The 18,537-nt window shown below is 43.5% G+C and overlaps 1 protein-coding gene across 9 annotated transcripts in view; it reads left to right on the top strand.

Moving 5' to 3' along the window:
* The window catches only part of AP2B1 (adaptor related protein complex 2 subunit beta 1), an 85,240-nt gene that overhangs the window by 18,350 nt on the left and 48,353 nt on the right, over positions 1 to 18,537 (top strand). For all 9 annotated transcript variants that reach the window (XR_011134830.1, XR_011134829.1, XM_068909995.1 and 6 more), the window contains 4 exons: positions 8,600 to 8,790; positions 10,853 to 11,074; positions 11,996 to 12,116; positions 14,306 to 14,401. Coding sequence is in view for 7 of the 9 variants with exons in the window: in XM_068909995.1 (XP_068766096.1) it covers positions 8,600 to 8,790; positions 10,853 to 11,074; positions 11,996 to 12,116; positions 14,306 to 14,401 (630 nt within the window). In the remaining 2 variants the exon portion in view is untranslated. The remainder of the gene's footprint in view (positions 1 to 8,599; positions 8,791 to 10,852; positions 11,075 to 11,995; positions 12,117 to 14,305; positions 14,402 to 18,537) is intronic.

Genomic DNA, 18,537 nt, shown 5'->3' with positions numbered 1-18,537 from the left:
CTTTAAATCTGGCTAGCTCAGATAACAATAGCCACGAGTACAATAACACAGATAACAAAAGCAGGTTAGCAACCCGATCCTGTGCTTGGCCTCCCTGGCAAATTTGCTATTCTGTGCCATTGCTTTGTCAGAGGGCTGCCTGGATCAAAGCTTTCACAGGGGTGGCTGTTTTGCTGTTGTGTTTTCATGGACTGTGTAGATGTACCATTTATATCGTGTCCAGGTAATGTCACGTTTAGCATCATCTATACACCCCTGTTTATTGGGAGGAATGCCACTGTGAATCAATATGGAGTAAAGTGAGATCACATAAGCTGATTGATTAGTAGACACACCAGGTGCATGGAATATGTAGTTGGATTCTTTCATTGTGCCTGGGTTTTTGTTGTTTGTTTTTTTTTCTTTAGCATTTAATAATTTGCGCTAAGAACAGAGTCTGTTGAGCTCTGGCAACTATAGAGGTGGCTAAGTCCACGCTAATTTAATTAGAGTCCCCTCCAGCAGTATGGAGTTTCCATAGCTCATGGACTAGGCTACAAACCTGCTACTATATATCACCGTACTTTCTTCTTCTCTCTCCTACTGTGGCTACAAGCCCCTTATTCTTTTTGCCAGTCAGAGCTTCAGGATGTATGTTTGGTCTTGCTGAATGACCTTATGGAGGGGGAAGGTCCTCATTTTGTTCCTTTCCTACTAGCTGAGAAGCTGTATGCCAATCTGAGACCATATCCTAAAATATGAGTCTATTTAGAAACAGCAACAGCTCTCCTCTGCTGGGCTGCCCTCCCCTGTGTACTTCACAGGAATTTTATCCTTCTTTCTCTGTGTAATAAAGCTGAGAAATGTAGCTTGTGCTGAGAAACTGTTGGTGGTCCACTGAGTCGCAATGAGACTTTCTGGAAGGCATTGTCTGGGATATGGGACTTCTGCTGCACGACAGAGGGTGGAACGTTACCTTCAGAGCTGCAGGAAAGCACTTGTCTCTTGTGGGGAAACTTGAACTTCTTACAGCTGCCCACCGCCCCCCCCCCCCCCCAGCTAATGTCTTATCTAGCACATGGAGTGAACCACCTCCCCCAGAGGAGTTCATGCTTCCTGCGCATGAAGGTTGTAAGGACTTTAAAATTCACACCCTAGTATGGAGCTCAGTATTACCGGGAGTCATGGGCTGTGCCGGTGCAATATGTCATCGGTCTATGATGGGGCTGCCTCCAAGCTACTCTGGCTGCCTCACTGATTGTGAAGTGTTCCTCTTCTTTTCCAGCCTAGGTACTGCAAAATGAAGGCTGTGTCTTGAAGTCCCCCCAGCTAGTCTGTCCTGGTACGAGTACGTCTGTGGCATTCCTGTAAAAATCTGCTTGTGCTGCTGGTGGAGCTGATAATTTCTTTTGGGAGATACCTATTGTTGTTTGTGGGTATCAGCAGGTGCAGTCTGTGCTTACCCAGTGTTGCAGGAAGAGAGAGCTTTGCTTAATGACTGAAGAAGTGTAGTGGCCTCATTTGGGGACCCTTTATAGGGCACTCATGCTGTTTACACGAGGCTGCTCAGGAGGTAGAACAGTACTGTTTGCAAAGTAAGCAGACACCTAGAGGTACCAAGATGGAAATGAAAGGCAGGGCAGGGATAGCTTGCAGAGGAGCCTGTCCAAAGCAGTGGTTGTGTTAATGTACATATTGGGATGCTTAGGCAACACAGGAGAACATCAGGGGAGTTTAGAAGCTAGCTTATGTGGCTGTGGTGCAGCAGCTAGATTGCGAAGACTTAAACTGGTGGAGAAGGGAGAGCTGCGGTCTGTACTAGATGGCACAGCTGCTGGTTAGCCATGCTCTGACCCCATGTGCTCTGCCTGTAGGCTTCAGGCTGAGCTCCTCCAGGTGTTCCTCCAGACACAGGCTCGTGTGTCTGGCTTACCAAGTAGCTAGTTGTTTTCCAGGTTGTCATCCTAAACAGATCTGAGGGAATTTCAAGCCTGTGCGTGGGACCCGATTGTTTTGGTAGGCCCATGGATGAGGGGTGTTGGTCTTGAGCAGTTTGCGTAGGGAAAAGCACAACTTCTATCTATTTAATACCAGCAGTCTGGCAGAGAGATGCAATGCATTTGTGCAATAATACATGAATTCCCATGACGCTGCAGCGTCTGTCCTTGCAGACCCCTCATTTATAAGGCTTAATTGACAGATTCATCCATTGGAGGCCTGTCGCTTTCCAATCACTGCTACCAGTATGCGTCTAGTTTCCAAAGCGTTAGTCTTGCCGAATAGATTATTCCAGGATCTCTAATATCAATCGGGGTGCTGTGGGATTTTGTTGATGTGTGTCTAGATGTTATGTTTTAAATTTTTAAATCAGAACAGACACTTCTAGCTGTTGACAAGCACCATTTGTCACAAAATGCTGTGAGTATGATGTCTTGCTGCTTTTCCCCCCTCCTCCCTTTAAGGCTACATAAGGTTTTTGATGCTGTTTAGCTGCTGCCTCGCTTCTAAATAGCCTACCTGAAGGAGAGAGAGTGTCCTGTTTGCCACTGGGTGGTGCCAACGAGAACCTCTGCGAGGAAAATTGCCAAGGGCCTTACTGGAAACCTGGGAAAGAAACCTTCCTAGATGTGATAGGTGCTTGTTCCTGAGAAAAAAAGATTGTAGCCAGGCTGAGATGAAATGAGCTCAGACCGCAGTGCCTTCGGGAAGGAGGCATATGGATGGTGTTGTAGGACCCTCAGTGGCTTCCTGCAGAGCTTGGTTTTCTGCACTGGGGGCTCAGTCACACCAAAGAGAAACCCTTTGTATTGGAACCATCTCTGAATACCTTCTTGCTGTCCTACCAGAAGAAGTTAATCTATCGGAGGAAGTGTGGGTTCCTGTCTTCTATTGGACGCAGTCTGGTTTTGCAAGGCAGCTGAGAGCAGGGCCAGTATTTTGGTCTGCTACAAAGCAGCATTTTTCAGGAACGCTTAATAGGAGCATGAGAGTGCCCAAACCAATTTGGGCAAGCAGGCCATGGGATGCATAACATTTTGCCATCACCTCCTCCAAACGAATTCATTCCACTGTTGCAAAAAGCAAGCAGGAGTTCTTTTTTTCAGGACCTAGTTGTGTACTGATCACTTATCCAGCACTTTGATTCCAGAATTTTAGGCATTAAAGTACAGTTTCCTGGAATGAAAGTAGTGGAAGATGAATGACTTACCCAGAGCCCTGGAAATCTGTCAGAATTCAGGATAAATTGGTGAACTGTTACTTCCCAAGACTATGCTTGGACTAGGAGTTTGTCTCCCAGAGTTTTAATTTAAAGCTGTACACACATTGCATGCATCAGCAGCATCAGAGGTTTATACAGGTGCTCTGACTCGGCTGCTTGTCCCATTTTAGTATTTTATAGATCGTTCCTAGGAAAGCAAAGTGAAAGGAGTGTTTGTGGAGAAAGGATATATTTAATATGAATAGAAGAACCTACAACATCTGTAAGAAGTAGGGTTCTTATGTTCGGCTGAGCAAGCTTGTCTTTTTTGGTACTTGTTAGGGACCTTTCAAGCACAAGCGTTGTCTGTGGCTGTGAACATGAGTGGCCCTGTAAAACGGGCATCTGTGCGGATGCCCCAATGTGCCGCCTGGGTGGCTCTGTGCTTAATGAAACGAACATACCATGCACGCTCAGCACACTGGTCTAAAATGTCAGCACGGCTCGCCGTTCTTAAAAGCGGCACGTGGTGCCTGGCCCCCTCGAGCAGAGCAGCCTCTAGTATGTGGCGATGGCTGTGTTACCTCAGCACCTCTTAATTTTTCCTCTTTTTCTCCATTTCCCCCTCATTTTAGTGGGACGGCAAGTGGAAGGTTCCTGGTTTAAGCAGCAGAACGTTGTATTTCATTAACTGCATTACACACTTGGTTTAATTTCCAATTAGCCTGGGATGCTAGCAAAATAATCCGATTGCTTTGACCGTTTGGTGTTCTGGATCTGCCTAGCTCCCCCCCTGCGCCCCCAGCTTTTCCGTGTGGGTTGATAGACAGACACTCAGGTTTTCACCCACCCCCTTTCCTCCTTGTTAATGTATTTTATGCCGTTTGCTCTGAGCAAAAAAGGTTTGAGCTGCCAGAAGGAATAACTGGCAAATCAGCGTTCCTACCTCTGCAGCTTTCCATGAGGTCAGATCTGCTCTCTGGCTGCGGAGGGTCTGTCTGTAGGTGGGTTTAAAAATGAAAAATGTTGGGGGGTTGTTTGTTTGTTTTGTTAAATTTGTAACATAGTTATAACTTTTTTTTTTTTTAAGAGCTTGTGAGGTTTAATTACCCAGGTCCCAGTGACACTTCCGAGAATCTGAATTTTTGGGGAAGCTCCAGCCAAGAAGCAGGTTTATTGTCGTTCAACTCAACTGGGCTCTAAAGCAATGTTGCTGTGACTGCATTTGAATAATGTTGAAAGGTACCTAGGGTGAATTGATTTAAATTAGCAAGCCAGGGAACTCTGATGATGATGATGATGATTTTAATCCTCAATCTGTTCTGCGTTTGTATCTTCTAGTTATGTTTTTTAGGCTGATTCTCATTGGTTGGTAGCTATTGACTTGCAATTAAGAGTATTGTCTTTAAGCTACATGAGGCGTTTCACCGTGTACAGTTCCATATATACACATTTTCATTTAAGTGATTATATAATACACAGTGTATTCTTTCAGTTACTTTTTTTTTTTTTTTTACATTTTCTCAAGAAAATGGTGATTTACACAGTTTACTCCAAGAAAATGGTGATTTACACAGTTTACTCCATTAATCTTTGTCTCAGGTTTGTGTCATGAAGCATTTGAATATAAATGTGGAATTAATTTGCAAGGTGAAGATTTTAAAGGCTGATGCTGTAGTGGGTTGACCTGTTTTTCATTATTTCTGAGAACTTGCTGGAAGTTAGTTCCTTGTTCTTTTTTGTCTCCTCTTCCAATCTGTGAATTAAAAGTCATCCAGCTCTCAGTTGGTTTCTCATCAAACTGATGTTGTTAAATATTTGGAAGAGCAGAGAATACTTTCAGTCTGCAAAAGAAGCTCCTACATGTGGCTTTTTTTTTCTCAGCCGAGGTATGGCCTTGGCTGTGAAACTTCTTTAGTTCCCTAGTCTGGCTTTTTAATTTTATCCTCTACCAGATGCTTTAGTTTTACTTTTAACATGTCCCCTGACAAATGCATCATCGTTGCTGCACGCTGTCAAGGTAAAGAGAAACTGCTTTGTAACTTGTTTTATCATTTTGTGCCTTTTACTTGCTGTTTAATGCAGTTAGACTTCTTTAAGGAAGAAATATCAGCTGAGTTGAAGACATAAGATTTAGCCTTGAAGTCACGGATTTTCTTTGTCCAAGTCTTGGTGAAGCCAATGGATGTTGGTAAACATGTTGCTGCTTCTTATGGCATTATTTCTTTCTAAATATTGCTAATGGCATATACGGGACTGCCAAAGTATACCGATTGGTTTACGATGTGATATAATGCTTGAGTTGGGTTCTTGGGTTCTTAATTGTGTTCTGAACGGACCTTTTTAAACCTGGCTGATAACCCTTAGCATCCCAATACGTGGCCAGCCCTTCAGTCTTTGTTTGCGTATCGCCTGAGCTGTCACTTAGTGAGAGCTGTCGGCAAAACAAGAGTATTTGTGCGCTGGAGTGAAACCGTGCAGTGGCTGCTTCATGTTACTCTGTGTTTCTGTCCTGTAATGAAGCCAGTGGCAGTGCCAATGAAGAGAGGTGAGCGTGCATACTTGAACCAGTGTTTATGTTGGACTGGTTCCCGAAATCTGTTTTCATTTCAACTGTGCTGCTGCGGCTGTGTAAAAAGCCTTGAAGATGCTAATTATTTTTGTTGGCATACCATAATATATCAATATGTTCAGTGTGTATCGCCAGCAAGTACTTTTTTTTTAATTTTTAAATTGATGTTGCTTAAACTTTGTTGAAGATATGTCTCCATCCCCTTTTGCCTCATTTATCATCTTGTCTCCAAGTTGATAGCAGTACCGTTCCTCTAAGATAGGAAGTGAGGACCAGCCGTAGTTGAGGACTTTGAGTCTACATTTCCCAGCCAGTCTGGCGGAAGTGAGCTGCCACCTCCTGTATGAGAGCCCCTTCCAGCCCTTTTTGCTGTAATGCCCGAGGAGACCACAGCCCATGCGCTGAGAAATCCAACTGCATCTTGCCATCTCATGCTCTTTTCTTACGTATATTTTTAATGGATGTTTAACATACGCTTGATCTAGTGGGTTGTGCTTTGGTGTCCCCTCCTCAGCTTTGATTTGGATGCTTGTGCCTGTGTTGCCTTGCTGGTTCCTGAAAAGAGCCTGCAAAACTAAGACCTCACTCACAGTCAGGTTTCTGGGTTGAAGCTGCTGTGTATTGCCTGACCCACAGTAACAGCACATCTGTGCATCCTTTACTTGTGGCAAATGCAAAGTAATGGAAAGTAATGGATTTGGCTCAAACGGCAAGGCAAGACTTAAGCGCAGCTGCTTTGACTTGTACTTGCCCCAGGGCTTGGAGTACCCACATGGCCTAATTACTGCAAATAAGGTAGTGCCTGGCAGCTTGAGTTCATTTGCCAAAGCTCCTCCCTATTTTTTCTTAGACAAGTTATCAGGTCATTCTCTGTGGTGCTTTGACTCTGTTGCCTTTTTTTTTTTTTTTTTTAAATTGTTTCAAATTTTTTTCCCCCAAGACCTCTTTTCAATAAGTGCTTTCTCATAATGACCTCAAACTACTAAGATGCTTTTATAGCTTGTCTTCACTTCCAAATTTCTGAAGTTTAATGAAATTAAAATGGTCTTTTCTTCAATTTTATGCTGAGCGTCACGTTAACCCTTCTGGAATTAGGCAAATTAAGTAATGGGAAGAATAAGCGGCAAATCATAATAAGTTACTCATTAAAACAGTACAGGAAGACAGTAGACCTGATTGCCAATGATTTCAGTGACAGAAGGCTCATTCAACTAATGAAATTCATAAAATCTTGGATCAAAATCCTATCTCTGACCTCTAGGTGTGAAATGCAAAACAATCAACATTGCTCTGCTTGAGCAGTGACTTCAGAATATATTGGCTTAATGACAAGCAATGATGGCAACAATGCAGAAAATTTCTTGGTCGCACTGTTCTTGTTTACAGTGTACTGCATTGAAAACCTCTTTAGTCATCCAAAGAATCAGAAGATTTTAGATAAGGTGTTTCTTTACGTTAATCTCCCAGAAAATAATACCAGAAATCTTCATTTTAGCAGGTTTGTTCTGGCAGTTGGGCTGCACATAATGATAGACCTTGTAAAATATATCCTGAAAATGACTTTTAATAGGGTATATCAGTTTTGCATGTCAAACTTAGGCTTGAAGCCATGTTTTACTTCATGTGTGTATAAATCAATAAAAGGTTTTTGCCTCTATACTCTACAAATCTTCTATTTTTGTCTATATATTCTGCAACTCCTCTATTTTAAAAATCTTTACATGACATCTGTTAAAATAACTGTTGAATTTGAGCATGGAAGTAGGAATTAGCAATTTGTGTTGCTCTCCCACTTCTCAGTCTTGTAGAGCTGGACTCTTGACCTCCTCTCCATGTCTTCCTGTCATCCATACTTAGAAAAGGGAAGACCTTATATAGTCTTAAATACAGCAAGAATATTTTTGGTGATGAGTTGTGTTGCAGTGTTTGCTTTAACAGGACTCTCCAAAGTACCTAGCAGACAAATGGATACTGTGGAGACAATCTGGAATTGAGACATGTCTTGTTAAGAATTTAGCAGGAGAAGCTGTTTTAGGAAGCTATGTTTACTTTCAAACTTGGTGACGTAGCAGAATCGCAACAGCACTAAACATCCTTTGGTACAAAGGAGGCGATGCTTCTTGTGTCTTGGGCTGTGTTGAGCCATCTGGCATGGGGCTGCCAAGGGGAAAATGGGCAAGAGGTATCCGTCCCTGAACGAGTCGGGTAACTGATAACTTTGAGACCTTGACTATATCGGTTGGTTGATCGTCTCATGGAAGTTGGGGGAGACGAGGCTTACTTGAAGCTAGCCAAGGTGGAAGTCTGGAGCCTGTAGGAAGGTGAGATATTCTGCTTGTTCCGTGGGAACACACTCTGATGCCATCTTCAGGTTTCTCAGGGGCAATGGCTCTGGCAATTACTGCCTCTTGTAAGGTCCTGGGCCCAGAACCCAGTGCTGTCCAGAGGAGCCTTTTGTTTATATTTGACAAAAAAAACTTTTCAGGTTGGGATTTCTCTAGAGGAATGCTCTTCACACCCGTGCTGGCTTTTGAATGTATCCCAGGTTTGTCAGCTGCCATCTCCAGATGCGCTGCTATTCTTACCCTTCCTTCCTGAGAGACTCTTATTTCAGCAAAGAGTAAATAGCAAGGTTACAGCCAAGCTTTGGGCTGTCCAAGTTGTTTGTGAGGTTGTACTGGATCCCTGAAGGCTCTGATGACTGACGTGCCTGCCGCTGTGTGGCTGATTAGCGAGCCAGGATTTCCATGTTTCCCCTGTGTAACCCATGCTAAGCCCAGGTTCATGCCTGCCACGCCACCGATGACGTGCTGGCAAAGAATGCATCTCCTTGTCTTCTCTTCTCCTAGGTGGTAGCGAATGCTGTCGCTGCCTTGTCTGAGATCAGTGAATCACATCCCAACAGCAACCTGCTGGATTTGAACCCTCAAAACATCAACAAGCTGCTGACGGCTTTAAACGAGTGCACAGAGTGGGGCCAGATCTTCATCCTGGACTGTCTGTCCAACTACAATCCCAAAGATGATCGTGAAGCTCAGAGGTATGTTCCCACTGGTTTTTGTGTGTTCTTTGTTTGTTTGTTTTGAACCCTTTCCCTTTAAAAGGGTAGGTCTTATGGTAACTGTCATTGCTAAGAAGGGATCAGTTCAAGACCAAACCCCTAACAACAGCTGACCCATCTAGAAGCATTGTTTGGAGGATTTTCTGTTTTAAAGCAGAGCTTTCAAATCTGGCTTTGCTACCTTGAGAGGGAAGAAGCCCCTGTAGGCATGGGGGCGTCTTCACATAATGTTTTAGGTCTGAGACTAGAGTATTTTTTCCAACTAAAAGCTAGTGTGTGATGCCATAGAACAGAAAATAATGATTTTTTTTAATCACTCCAAAATCACACTTTTGCTTATACCTTTACTGCAGTGACTAAAGCTAAATACTGAGACCTTATGTTTAAGTAATGGGGTGTTAATTCCTGCACTTTAGGCCTCCTCATGATCTGAGTCCGAAATCACAAAAAGTCGGATGATGTCCCTAGGGGAACAAGGAACCAGCAAGGAAAATTTCTTGGAGCAGGGGTGTTCTCAAACTTTCTATATTTCAAGTAAATGAGAGGGGGAAGGACATGAACCCACATGAAAAAATCTGGACAGGCCTGTTTTGTTTCAAAGGGCTTCTTCAATGATGTGGGGGGGGGGTTGTTTTTCGGAGACAGAACAGATAATCCCCCCCTCCCTTTTTTTTTTTTTTTTTTTTTTTTTTTTTTTTTAGGAGATGGGGGAAGAAGGGAGGGGAGAAACCTGCTAGTGACTCTTTTTTTTTCTTTTTTTTTTCCCCTTCCTTTCTTTCTCCCTGCACTATGCCTTGTGCTCTAAGATCTTGTGCCAGAAAGCAGCTATTAACGAGTGCTAGAAACCTGCAGAGATCCCCAGGGTGCCAGGCCTGTATTATCTTAGCTTTGTCAGAACAGGACTGCTAGTTTGAACAACGGTGAACATGTCCCAGTTCCTCATATTCCATTCCTCTGACGAGCGTTGGATAAGCCTGGATGGGCAGTAACTACTCTTGCTCCTTCGTGAGGAGTTTGGCTCTCAGACCCCTGATCGTAAGAGCCTGCCGTTTTTCAGAAAGAGAGCAGGGTGAAAGCATCTAGTTTTATGTAGTGTGACAGGAAGGCTGGTGTCATTACCTCTGTGCATGGAGAAACTGAGGCACGGGGAGATGAAGCCTGTTGGGCCTGCCAGGTGACCCTGAGCAGTGCAGCTGGGGACTATCCCAGCCAGACTGATTTCCAGATTCACGTGCTCCTCGCTTAGCCATGCTGCTTCCCCTCCAGGGTGGCTGAAAGCAAATCTTTCGGAGAAAGAAACTTTAGGGAGGCACAGATGGGGAATAAGACGGTTCTGGGTTAGCAATATGCAGGAGGGGGTGGCAAAAAACTTGACAGATGCTGCAATAAAGACCATATGAACCCGAACTTCCTTTGTGCCTGGGGTGGGTTGTCTAGGATGTTACTGGTTATAGCATCTACTGAGGCAAGTGGTGAAGCTGAGACTTGGGGGGATATTTGGGTCACTCCTTCCCTATCCCTTCAAAGTAACAGCAACCTTTTCTTGCAGAAACAAATGGTTGAAATGGCAGCAACCCCCGAGCAAGGCAGGAGCGTCTGTCACCCCCAAATGATTATATGGGAGCTAAAGTGTTTTTCTGGTAGCTGTTGTGTTAAAGCTGTATTCGTAAGTGACAGATGAGATCCCAGAAGTAGGAGAGAATACCGTGAGGCAAAGGCAAAAAAAGCTAATAACTGAACATGCATTGGGACTGTAATGCTGAGCGCTGGGAGTGTTTCTGAGCTAAGTGTGACAGGAGGGAATGTTGAAGCTGTGTGAGAAGTCATTTTTGTTTTCTTCCTGCTGTGTTCAGGAAAGCAGGATTTTTGCCTGTTCTTTATAAATAAAACCAAATCAAAGAAGTGCCTGAATTGCCTGAAGAAGCTGTCTTCAGCTCCTTGTCTCAATATGAACCACATACAATTTCTTAAATACAGACAAGATCTGAAACATTTGAGACTTGAAATAAATGCAAACCCTTTCATACTCCTCTGTCTCTAGCATTTGTGAACGGGTAACCCCTCGGCTGTCTCATGCCAACTCGGCGGTGGTGCTGTCAGCAGTGAAAGTCTTGATGAAGTTCCTGGAGCTTTTACCCAAGGACTCTGACTATTACAACATGCTACTAAAGAAACTTGCCCCTCCACTGGTTACCCTGCTGTCTGGAGAGCCTGAAGTTCAGTATGTTGCCCTGAGGAACATCAACTTGATTGTGCAGAAAAGGTAAAGCCTCAGAGGGCTGTTGTTCCTGGATGTGGAAGGACATCTATTTATCTCATACCTTCAGATGTTTCCACATGCACAGAACTGCATTTAATGCAGGTTCATATCTCCCTGAGGGATGAATTAAGCAATCTTGCTTAATTGTGTTAATCCAGGTAGCCTGAATTCATTTTGTTTTTACAGCTTATTAGCAGTGCCACTGTCATACAGTATTTATTTAGCTACCTCTTTCTCTTCACTGCCTTTTTTTTTTTTTTTTAAGAGCAGTAAGAAGTGTGTTCCCACCACACCGTAAATCAGATTGGAAACAGCAGGGAGGGTATAACTATACAGTTCATGGTGACTTGTAGAAGCAGAGATGTCCCTTATGCCACTCCCTCTTCAGCACAGAAGAACCAGGATGGTGACATACTGATATACGGAGGGTTGGGCTGTAATTTTTCTTCTCCAGTTTACTGCCATTTGCATGCTTAAATATTGTTTCCTCTTACTGCAGAGGGGCAATTACACTTTGGGCAGGGTTGCTGTGTACTGGCACAGGTGTCTTGCAAGTGGAAGAATAAAATGGGTTTGTAGATGCATTTTTGCCTTGAGATAAGGATACTGTCGTTTCCCTGAAAACACATCCGCTGTCTGCTAGTGGATGATTCAGCAGTCCAAATGGAGGAGATGGAGATGTAGGTACCATTAGAGAGACTTGAGATACGCATTTTGTATTTTTAAAAAAATCTTTTCTCCAGCTTTCTGACTTTCAAACTGTTGTTCTTGTTTGTTTGCGTGTCCTGGACATGAAATCACACTGTTCTGTTTCCCAGCGAAAGTTTTGAGTAGTTTTCTAAACCAAAGATACTTCTAGTTAAGATCATAGCCCGTTCGTTTTACTGGTTTTGAGGGAAACAATATTTTGTGCGTGTTCTGCAGGCCTGAAATCCTGAAGCAGGAAATAAAGGTGTTCTTTGTGAAGTACAATGACCCCATCTATGTCAAGCTGGAGAAACTGGACATCATGATCCGCCTAGCTTCTCAAGCAAACATTGCTCAGGTCAGCTAATCAAACTCTTAAGGGTCCTGTGTGTGAACTGGGGATGGCAAACTCTCTGCTGGCCCTCAAAAGAGGGTGTATGCAACTATCTCTAGTCGTCTCCTGCCTACCAAGCAGCAGTATCCCTGGTATCATGCTCTTTGCAGCTACAAAGTGGGGAAGTGCTGGAGTTTCTTCTGTACTTTAAACGTTAATAGTATGGTAACTCTAAATGTTGATAGCGTGTTGTGTCTGCATTGTGACCGTTAAGTAGATCTTGTTTTACAGCTTACAGTTCTGGGAGGAGAGCTGATGTCTCCTGTCACATGAGTCACTGCTAGAGCTGAGGTTAGAATGGGAGACTTATTTCAAGTGAGAGAGGTGTGCCTGTAACAGAGGCATTCAAGAAGGTCAAACATTCCTGAAGTGTAAATTTCAAGTGTGTTAAGGTGTTAAATCCTTGCACAGGCACTCTTCAGAGCTAAAATAACCTTCATTTTCCTCAACTTGCTTCCGAATCCAGAGAGAGAGTCTACGCCGTAATATGACTTAATCTAGATTCCTTTAAGGGGGTAAGTGTTCCTGAGTGGCATTCTGGCCACAAGGCCTAAAACTAATGCAGAATGATTAATGCCTCTGGCTAATGCTATTACTGTCCTATCCCAATTGTCATAGAGCAACTTCATTTAATGTGATGCTTTTAAGCTATGCCCTTCAGAGTATGTGCATAACTTTATTTAACACAGCAATACATGCCTCTCTTGTTCTGAGGACATGGAAGACATTAAATAATCAGTTGCCAAGAGAATGTATTCAGAATTTTCTATTTACTCTTGGCAGCCTCCACCCCAATTTTAATGCACAGTGTTTAAATAATGCAGGTTGTTTGGGAGAAAGGCAGCAGTGTATGGAGGACTGAGTTTGGGACTGGGTTCTGCAGACTAATGAATCCTTGCCTGGTGCTGAAGAGGCATTCCTAAAACAGGCCAAGCTTCCTCAGGAATGCCCCCTAAACCGAGACCCACTGAGAGCAGGCTTCTGCCCCATTTTTCCTTGCGTCACTTGTCAAGACCCTTCATTTCCACGTCTGTTATAGCCCAAGGCAGCTGATTAGTTGTATCTGAGGTGCTGAGACTCGGGTGGTATTTGAAAAGCGTAAGTTACTAAACCAGGGTGTTCTGGGTACTGTGCATCATCCAAGGAAATAATAAAACTTCAGAACACAAATGTCCTGTCTACTCCTTGTGGATTTATTTGTCTGCAGTGTGGCCCTTCAAGGCCTCTTTATCTTGTCATTGTTCTGAGCAATGGACACTGAGTGCTGATTTTTCAAACAACTGTCTCGCAATGTGCTGCTGGCTTCTCCCTTGCAGTCTATTTGTGACATCACAGCGAAATCCCTGATGTCACGTGTGACATGAGAAACTGAAACAAATGAGACGTTAAGGTAATATAATTTACATGGGGTCTTCTTTTAAAATCACTTTTTCCAAGCCAAAGGATTTATTTAAAATAAAATGGCCTTGTAGTTAGTGGTCTGTAAAATCCCAGCAGATCCTCATTTAAACCCTTGTTCTGTTCCATTATCAAAAAAAACCCAAACTGAGACAAAAGGGCAAAGTTTATTCTTAAGAGGAAAAAATTGTCAAGCTGTTATTAATCTCTGTATAGGTATTGCAAGGTGTCTTCAGATCTCCTCCTCTTTTTGGATCCTCTAAGGATCAGGGGTTCACCTCAGCACAGAGGAGGAGAGGCCAGAAATGTTGTTGCATAAAGTTTTGCTTACAGTGAACGTAGAGCAATAAGTACAATAAATTGTTCATAACGTCTATGTACATGGATATGTGACCCCTACTTTCCTGTATCTCCTAGTATAGGAAGGAGTGGTAGCATTTGTTTGGCAGGGCTGGTTTCATCTCCAGCTGTTGGCCAGGAGAAGTTGAGAATCATCTACATCTAGCCATCTTTTCGCTTCAGCCATGCTGAAACAAGTTTAATGCCTAAGCCAAACCTTTTCTCCTCCAGACAGCAGTGGGTTTTAGAGACAGAGATTGTGGAGTTTGACTGTGTTAACTTTGTGCATTGATAGCCATGGAAGAATACCTCCTGCTTATGTTCTGGTATCCAAGTAGCATGGCTAGTTAGACTGGGATATTCTGCCATATCGTTTCTGTGACCGCAGGGACTCATGTTGTGTATTTTCTCTGCAGGTCCTGGCAGAACTCAAGGAATATGCCACTGAGGTGGATGTTGACTTTGTGCGCAAGGCCGTCCGAGCAATTGGGCGCTGCGCCATCAAGGTTGAGGCAAGTACCTGAAACTTGAGAGGTTTTCTGTGATTCTCAGGCTCCAGAAACAGTGTTGGGCTCCGCCTTCTCATCCCTGCGTGGTACACAAGGTTTCCTTGTTCCTGTGTTGGACATCAAGTGCCCTAGATACATTAGGATTGGGCCAAAGCCCCAGCTGAACAGTAGGACTTGTGAGCTCCAGTTGAGTACATCGCAGGAGGGTGTTTTGCTTCTTTCAGACCTCAGCTTGCAGGCAGAGCAAGGCAGCAAGAGCATCCTTGATGGGATTTTACTGTACTGGCTTCAGTGGAGCAATGACCATTTGTCCTCGAGGACCTTGTTTACTAGCTATAGACCTTTTGAAGGGGGAGGGAAAGAAAGATTGTGCAGAGGAACTCAGTATTATGAAATGTTTTGTGCCTCCGGCTTCAGCTGAGTAGAACACGTGTGGAATTGCAGAGGTTTTTGGTGCTTTAGAACAACTTGCACAGAGACAGCCAGAGTGACTGTCTGCTTATCTAGATTTGAGGGTCTACATAGCTTATGGCTTTGTTTAGAGTGTGTTCTCTTTTAGCCGAGCTACTTATGCAAGCAAGTTCTGAAGAACCTTTGTAGCTATCCAAGACAACAGTTTGAAACGTCCTCTGCCAGTTGAACGTCCACCAAAATACTTGTAAGAGAATATTTAAATAGTATCCCTGTTAATTTCCCTGTAAATAAATCTAGTGTGCCTGACAGGAGCTCAGAAAACCTGTGAAAAGAGAAGGTGTGTATGCTGTGGTCTTGGTACCTGTCAATAAACTGATAAATGAGTGTGAAATGCCATGTAAGTGGTGTAATTTCAGTTGAGCTCATTGAGCTCTTGCTAAAGTGCGCTCCCGTGAGCGTTAACTGACAGTAGATTTAAATAAAACCTAATCATGCCTGGCTGAGTACAGTGTCAGTGCACAAGTTTGCCTGTATGCCTGCCTAAAGAAGACACCAGTTTCTGTCCTCTCGAAAGAACTGGACACTTTTTCCCATGCAGCCTGCTGGTCTGGTCCCTCCTTCGACTTATGCTGCAATGGGCTTTCTTTTAAATGGGGTCAACAGATTGGGTAATCACTGCCTCTTTCATGTCTGCAGTTCCAAAAAAAAACCCCCAAACCCAAAACAATCAAAAAAAACCCCAAAACAAACCAAAAAAACCTCAGAGTGTTCCCTCTGTGTTGCGTGCAGGCAGGAGGCTGTCTGGATAGAGCCAAAGAGCAGAAAAAGCTCTCAAGCACGAAAGAAGGCTACTAGAAGTTAAAAAGCTGGTGGCAGCCCCTTTTATAGGGATGCTTATGTGTTGGGGAGGGGAGGTGTGTTGGTGATGGTTTCAGATGAAAGATGGTGTGATCTTACAGTATCAAGATGTTTTGCAAGATCTCACCCTTTCTCACCCTCATCCCTAGCACTTTTCCTCCCCACCGCTAATACCATGACAGAGTTGCATTCAGTGTGCAAAAGACTAATAATAATGTCACAGCAAATTTGCGGTGACTCTCTATTTAATAGTGTATCTTGCAGTAACTTGAGTTAACTATTTTTTTTTAAGCAGCACTTCTTTGAATACACTGCTGCTAAAGATTAGATCTGTTTACTCTTGACAAGAGCCATGTTTAAAAGAGGGCAGGTATAGAACAACTCGCTACACTGTCCTGATTGCTAGGTTAATCCCTGTCCCCAATGCATCTGTGTTTACTAGAAGCTGTTTGCACTGTGAGTTATGACTAATGAAGGAGTTTCAGCATTCTCGCAGCCCTCAGTGTCCAAGTTCCCAAGGCTTAGAAATCTGCTTTTTGACATGGAGCACAGCCATCAGGAGCTTCTGATAAATGAGCATTTGCAGAGAACCTACCTTTTATCTAATTGTCTCTCTTAGAAGAGCAACCTAGTAAATAAATTTGTCTGCTGTGACTTGAGCCTTAGAGCAAGGGTGGCATTACCTGCACTGCATAACAGAGCATAGGGCAAACAGCAGAGGTGGTGCTAATTTGGGAAAGGTAAGCAATGCACATGTTGAACAGCGAGGCTAATGGATTTTGCCCAGGCTTAAGTAATCATACTGGTTTGGGGGGTGTCAGAAGAGCATCATTTCACGCAGATAGGCTTGCTAAGGTACAGAGTTAGCTTAGGGTATCTACATTGAAGTAGTGTAGCCAGGCTTGACAGCGTGAGGTGAAGGCATCTGTGAGTTGTGGGTTGGTTTGCTTCACTGTCAGCACTAGATGAAGAAGACATCTGATATCTTCTCTGGAGAGAAGGCTTTGCTCATACTCCCTTTATGCCTCTGAGGAAGAGTGTATGAAGAGGATGCACTTGGTAGTGATTCCTGCAGAGCAAAGGAGAAGCAGCAGGAGCTATATGAGAGGGGGATTTGTCTCAGTTCTGTGAGATTCTGCTAGCAGCCTAGTTCTTAGAAATCTTTGAGGGTTATGACTGAGAGTGTGGGGCATGATTACTTGAGTAATCTTGCAAGCTTTCATTTGGTTACTAGAGAGCAACAAAGCAAGTTTGGCATTGGCCGGTTGTCCTTCCTCACTCCAGCTTGAGAGTTGCTCTCCTTGGGGCACTCTTTTGTATCAATTTGCAAAGCACTGCAGTCCCCAGGGATGTCCACCTACAAATAGCGACATGTTTACAAGGGATGAGATGAGCTGAGATGTGCTTTGTTACAGGGACTTGAGGACTGCTTCACTGTTCATGTGGTAGCTTGCTTTCCAAGAGACTCTCGAGCTAAAAATCAGTACTGCATGTTTCAAAGTAAATGTTGTGCGCTTCCTGGAAAATCATGTTTCAAAGAATCTAAAGAAGAGAAAACGTGAACCTTAATTTTCTTTTCCTTGAGTTTCTCAGCTCTTGAAGCTTTGTTAGTTATATTTGGCACCACTGCACTGCTTGAGCTGCAAATCGCATAGATTCTATGCTATAGATTCTATAGAGTTGAATTAGCTTAAGAAAGATTTAGCTTGAGTGCTCTTTAAGATTACCTGGCTTTTAGTGCCAGTTTGCAAAGGTGGAGCAAATGCTGGTTTAAAAGGTGTTTCCTCTTTTGCCTGATTCCCATGCTAGCCTTTCCGCTGCTTGGTGTGCCTTGTAGGCTGCATGGTAAGGTATCACTGCTAGGGTCACACGGGCAAAAAGTCACAAGAAGGTTTTAGTCTCTGCTTGTCCCAAATTCAGATCTACAAGTCTCGAGGTTTGTCCTTGAGATTTTGCCCATTCTCAAAAAAATGATTTAAATGACTTATTTAAATGCCATTTCATTCCTCCTCCTCTACCCAGCCTTCAAGTTCTCTAGAAATGAAGGGGACTGTTAGCTCACTTGAATTGAAAAATCCACCTACGTTGCTATTGTTTATGACCTGTACGGTTTGTCTTGATACCGAATGCTTTATGAATGTTCTGGTGGTGATTGCCTAGGCAGTGTTGTGAGCAGTCTGCTTCTCACATTAATCACCAGCTGTGTAATGAAGCTTCGTATGTACTCTGTTAATAGCCAAATCACTATCCTTATTCCAGGCTCTCTCATGTTGGAGTTTGCTCTGGTGATATCCTGCCTCACTGTGCTGTTTGGGAATTGACCTCTCTGAACTGTCTACCTTTAATTCCAGTTCTGGTTTGTGGAGCGTTCCAGTGCTTAGTTGTTATCTTGCACTGCCTGTAGCTGGGAATTTTGAGTTATTTAATGTGAAAGCTGCATTAGCAACAGCTAGATTTCTATTTATAGCTGTATCTTCACACATTGGTAGTGACCTCACCCCAAATATGCTGGATCTCCTGCTGTTCTGAGCTGCTTTTTGCTGCTGTTCTTGCAACATGAGTGGTAGCATGCCTTCCTTCCACCTTCTTACTTCCCCAATCTCCTTCCAGCACTCCCTGTCAAAATGCTCCCAGCCTTAGTTGCCGTGGCTTGGGCAAATCCAAGAGAGCTCATTCAGTGGCCTGTTTTGACTGCTAGCCAGCAAGAAGGTGGTAGAAGTAGTAATGCGGGCAATGTTCTTAATATATCTTGTGTGATGATCCAACCAGCTACTAACACAGTCACTTCAGTCACTTCCCTTATTGCAGGAGCTGCAGTCAGTGGGCATCTGCATTGTATAGCATCATAAATTCCCTAGTTAGTACAC

Source organism: Struthio camelus, chromosome 16 (assembly GCF_040807025.1).
Source record: "Struthio camelus isolate bStrCam1 chromosome 16, bStrCam1.hap1, whole genome shotgun sequence".
NCBI lineage: Eukaryota > Metazoa > Chordata > Aves > Struthioniformes > Struthionidae > Struthio > Struthio camelus.
This window is presented reverse-complemented; position numbering and strand designations above follow the sequence as displayed.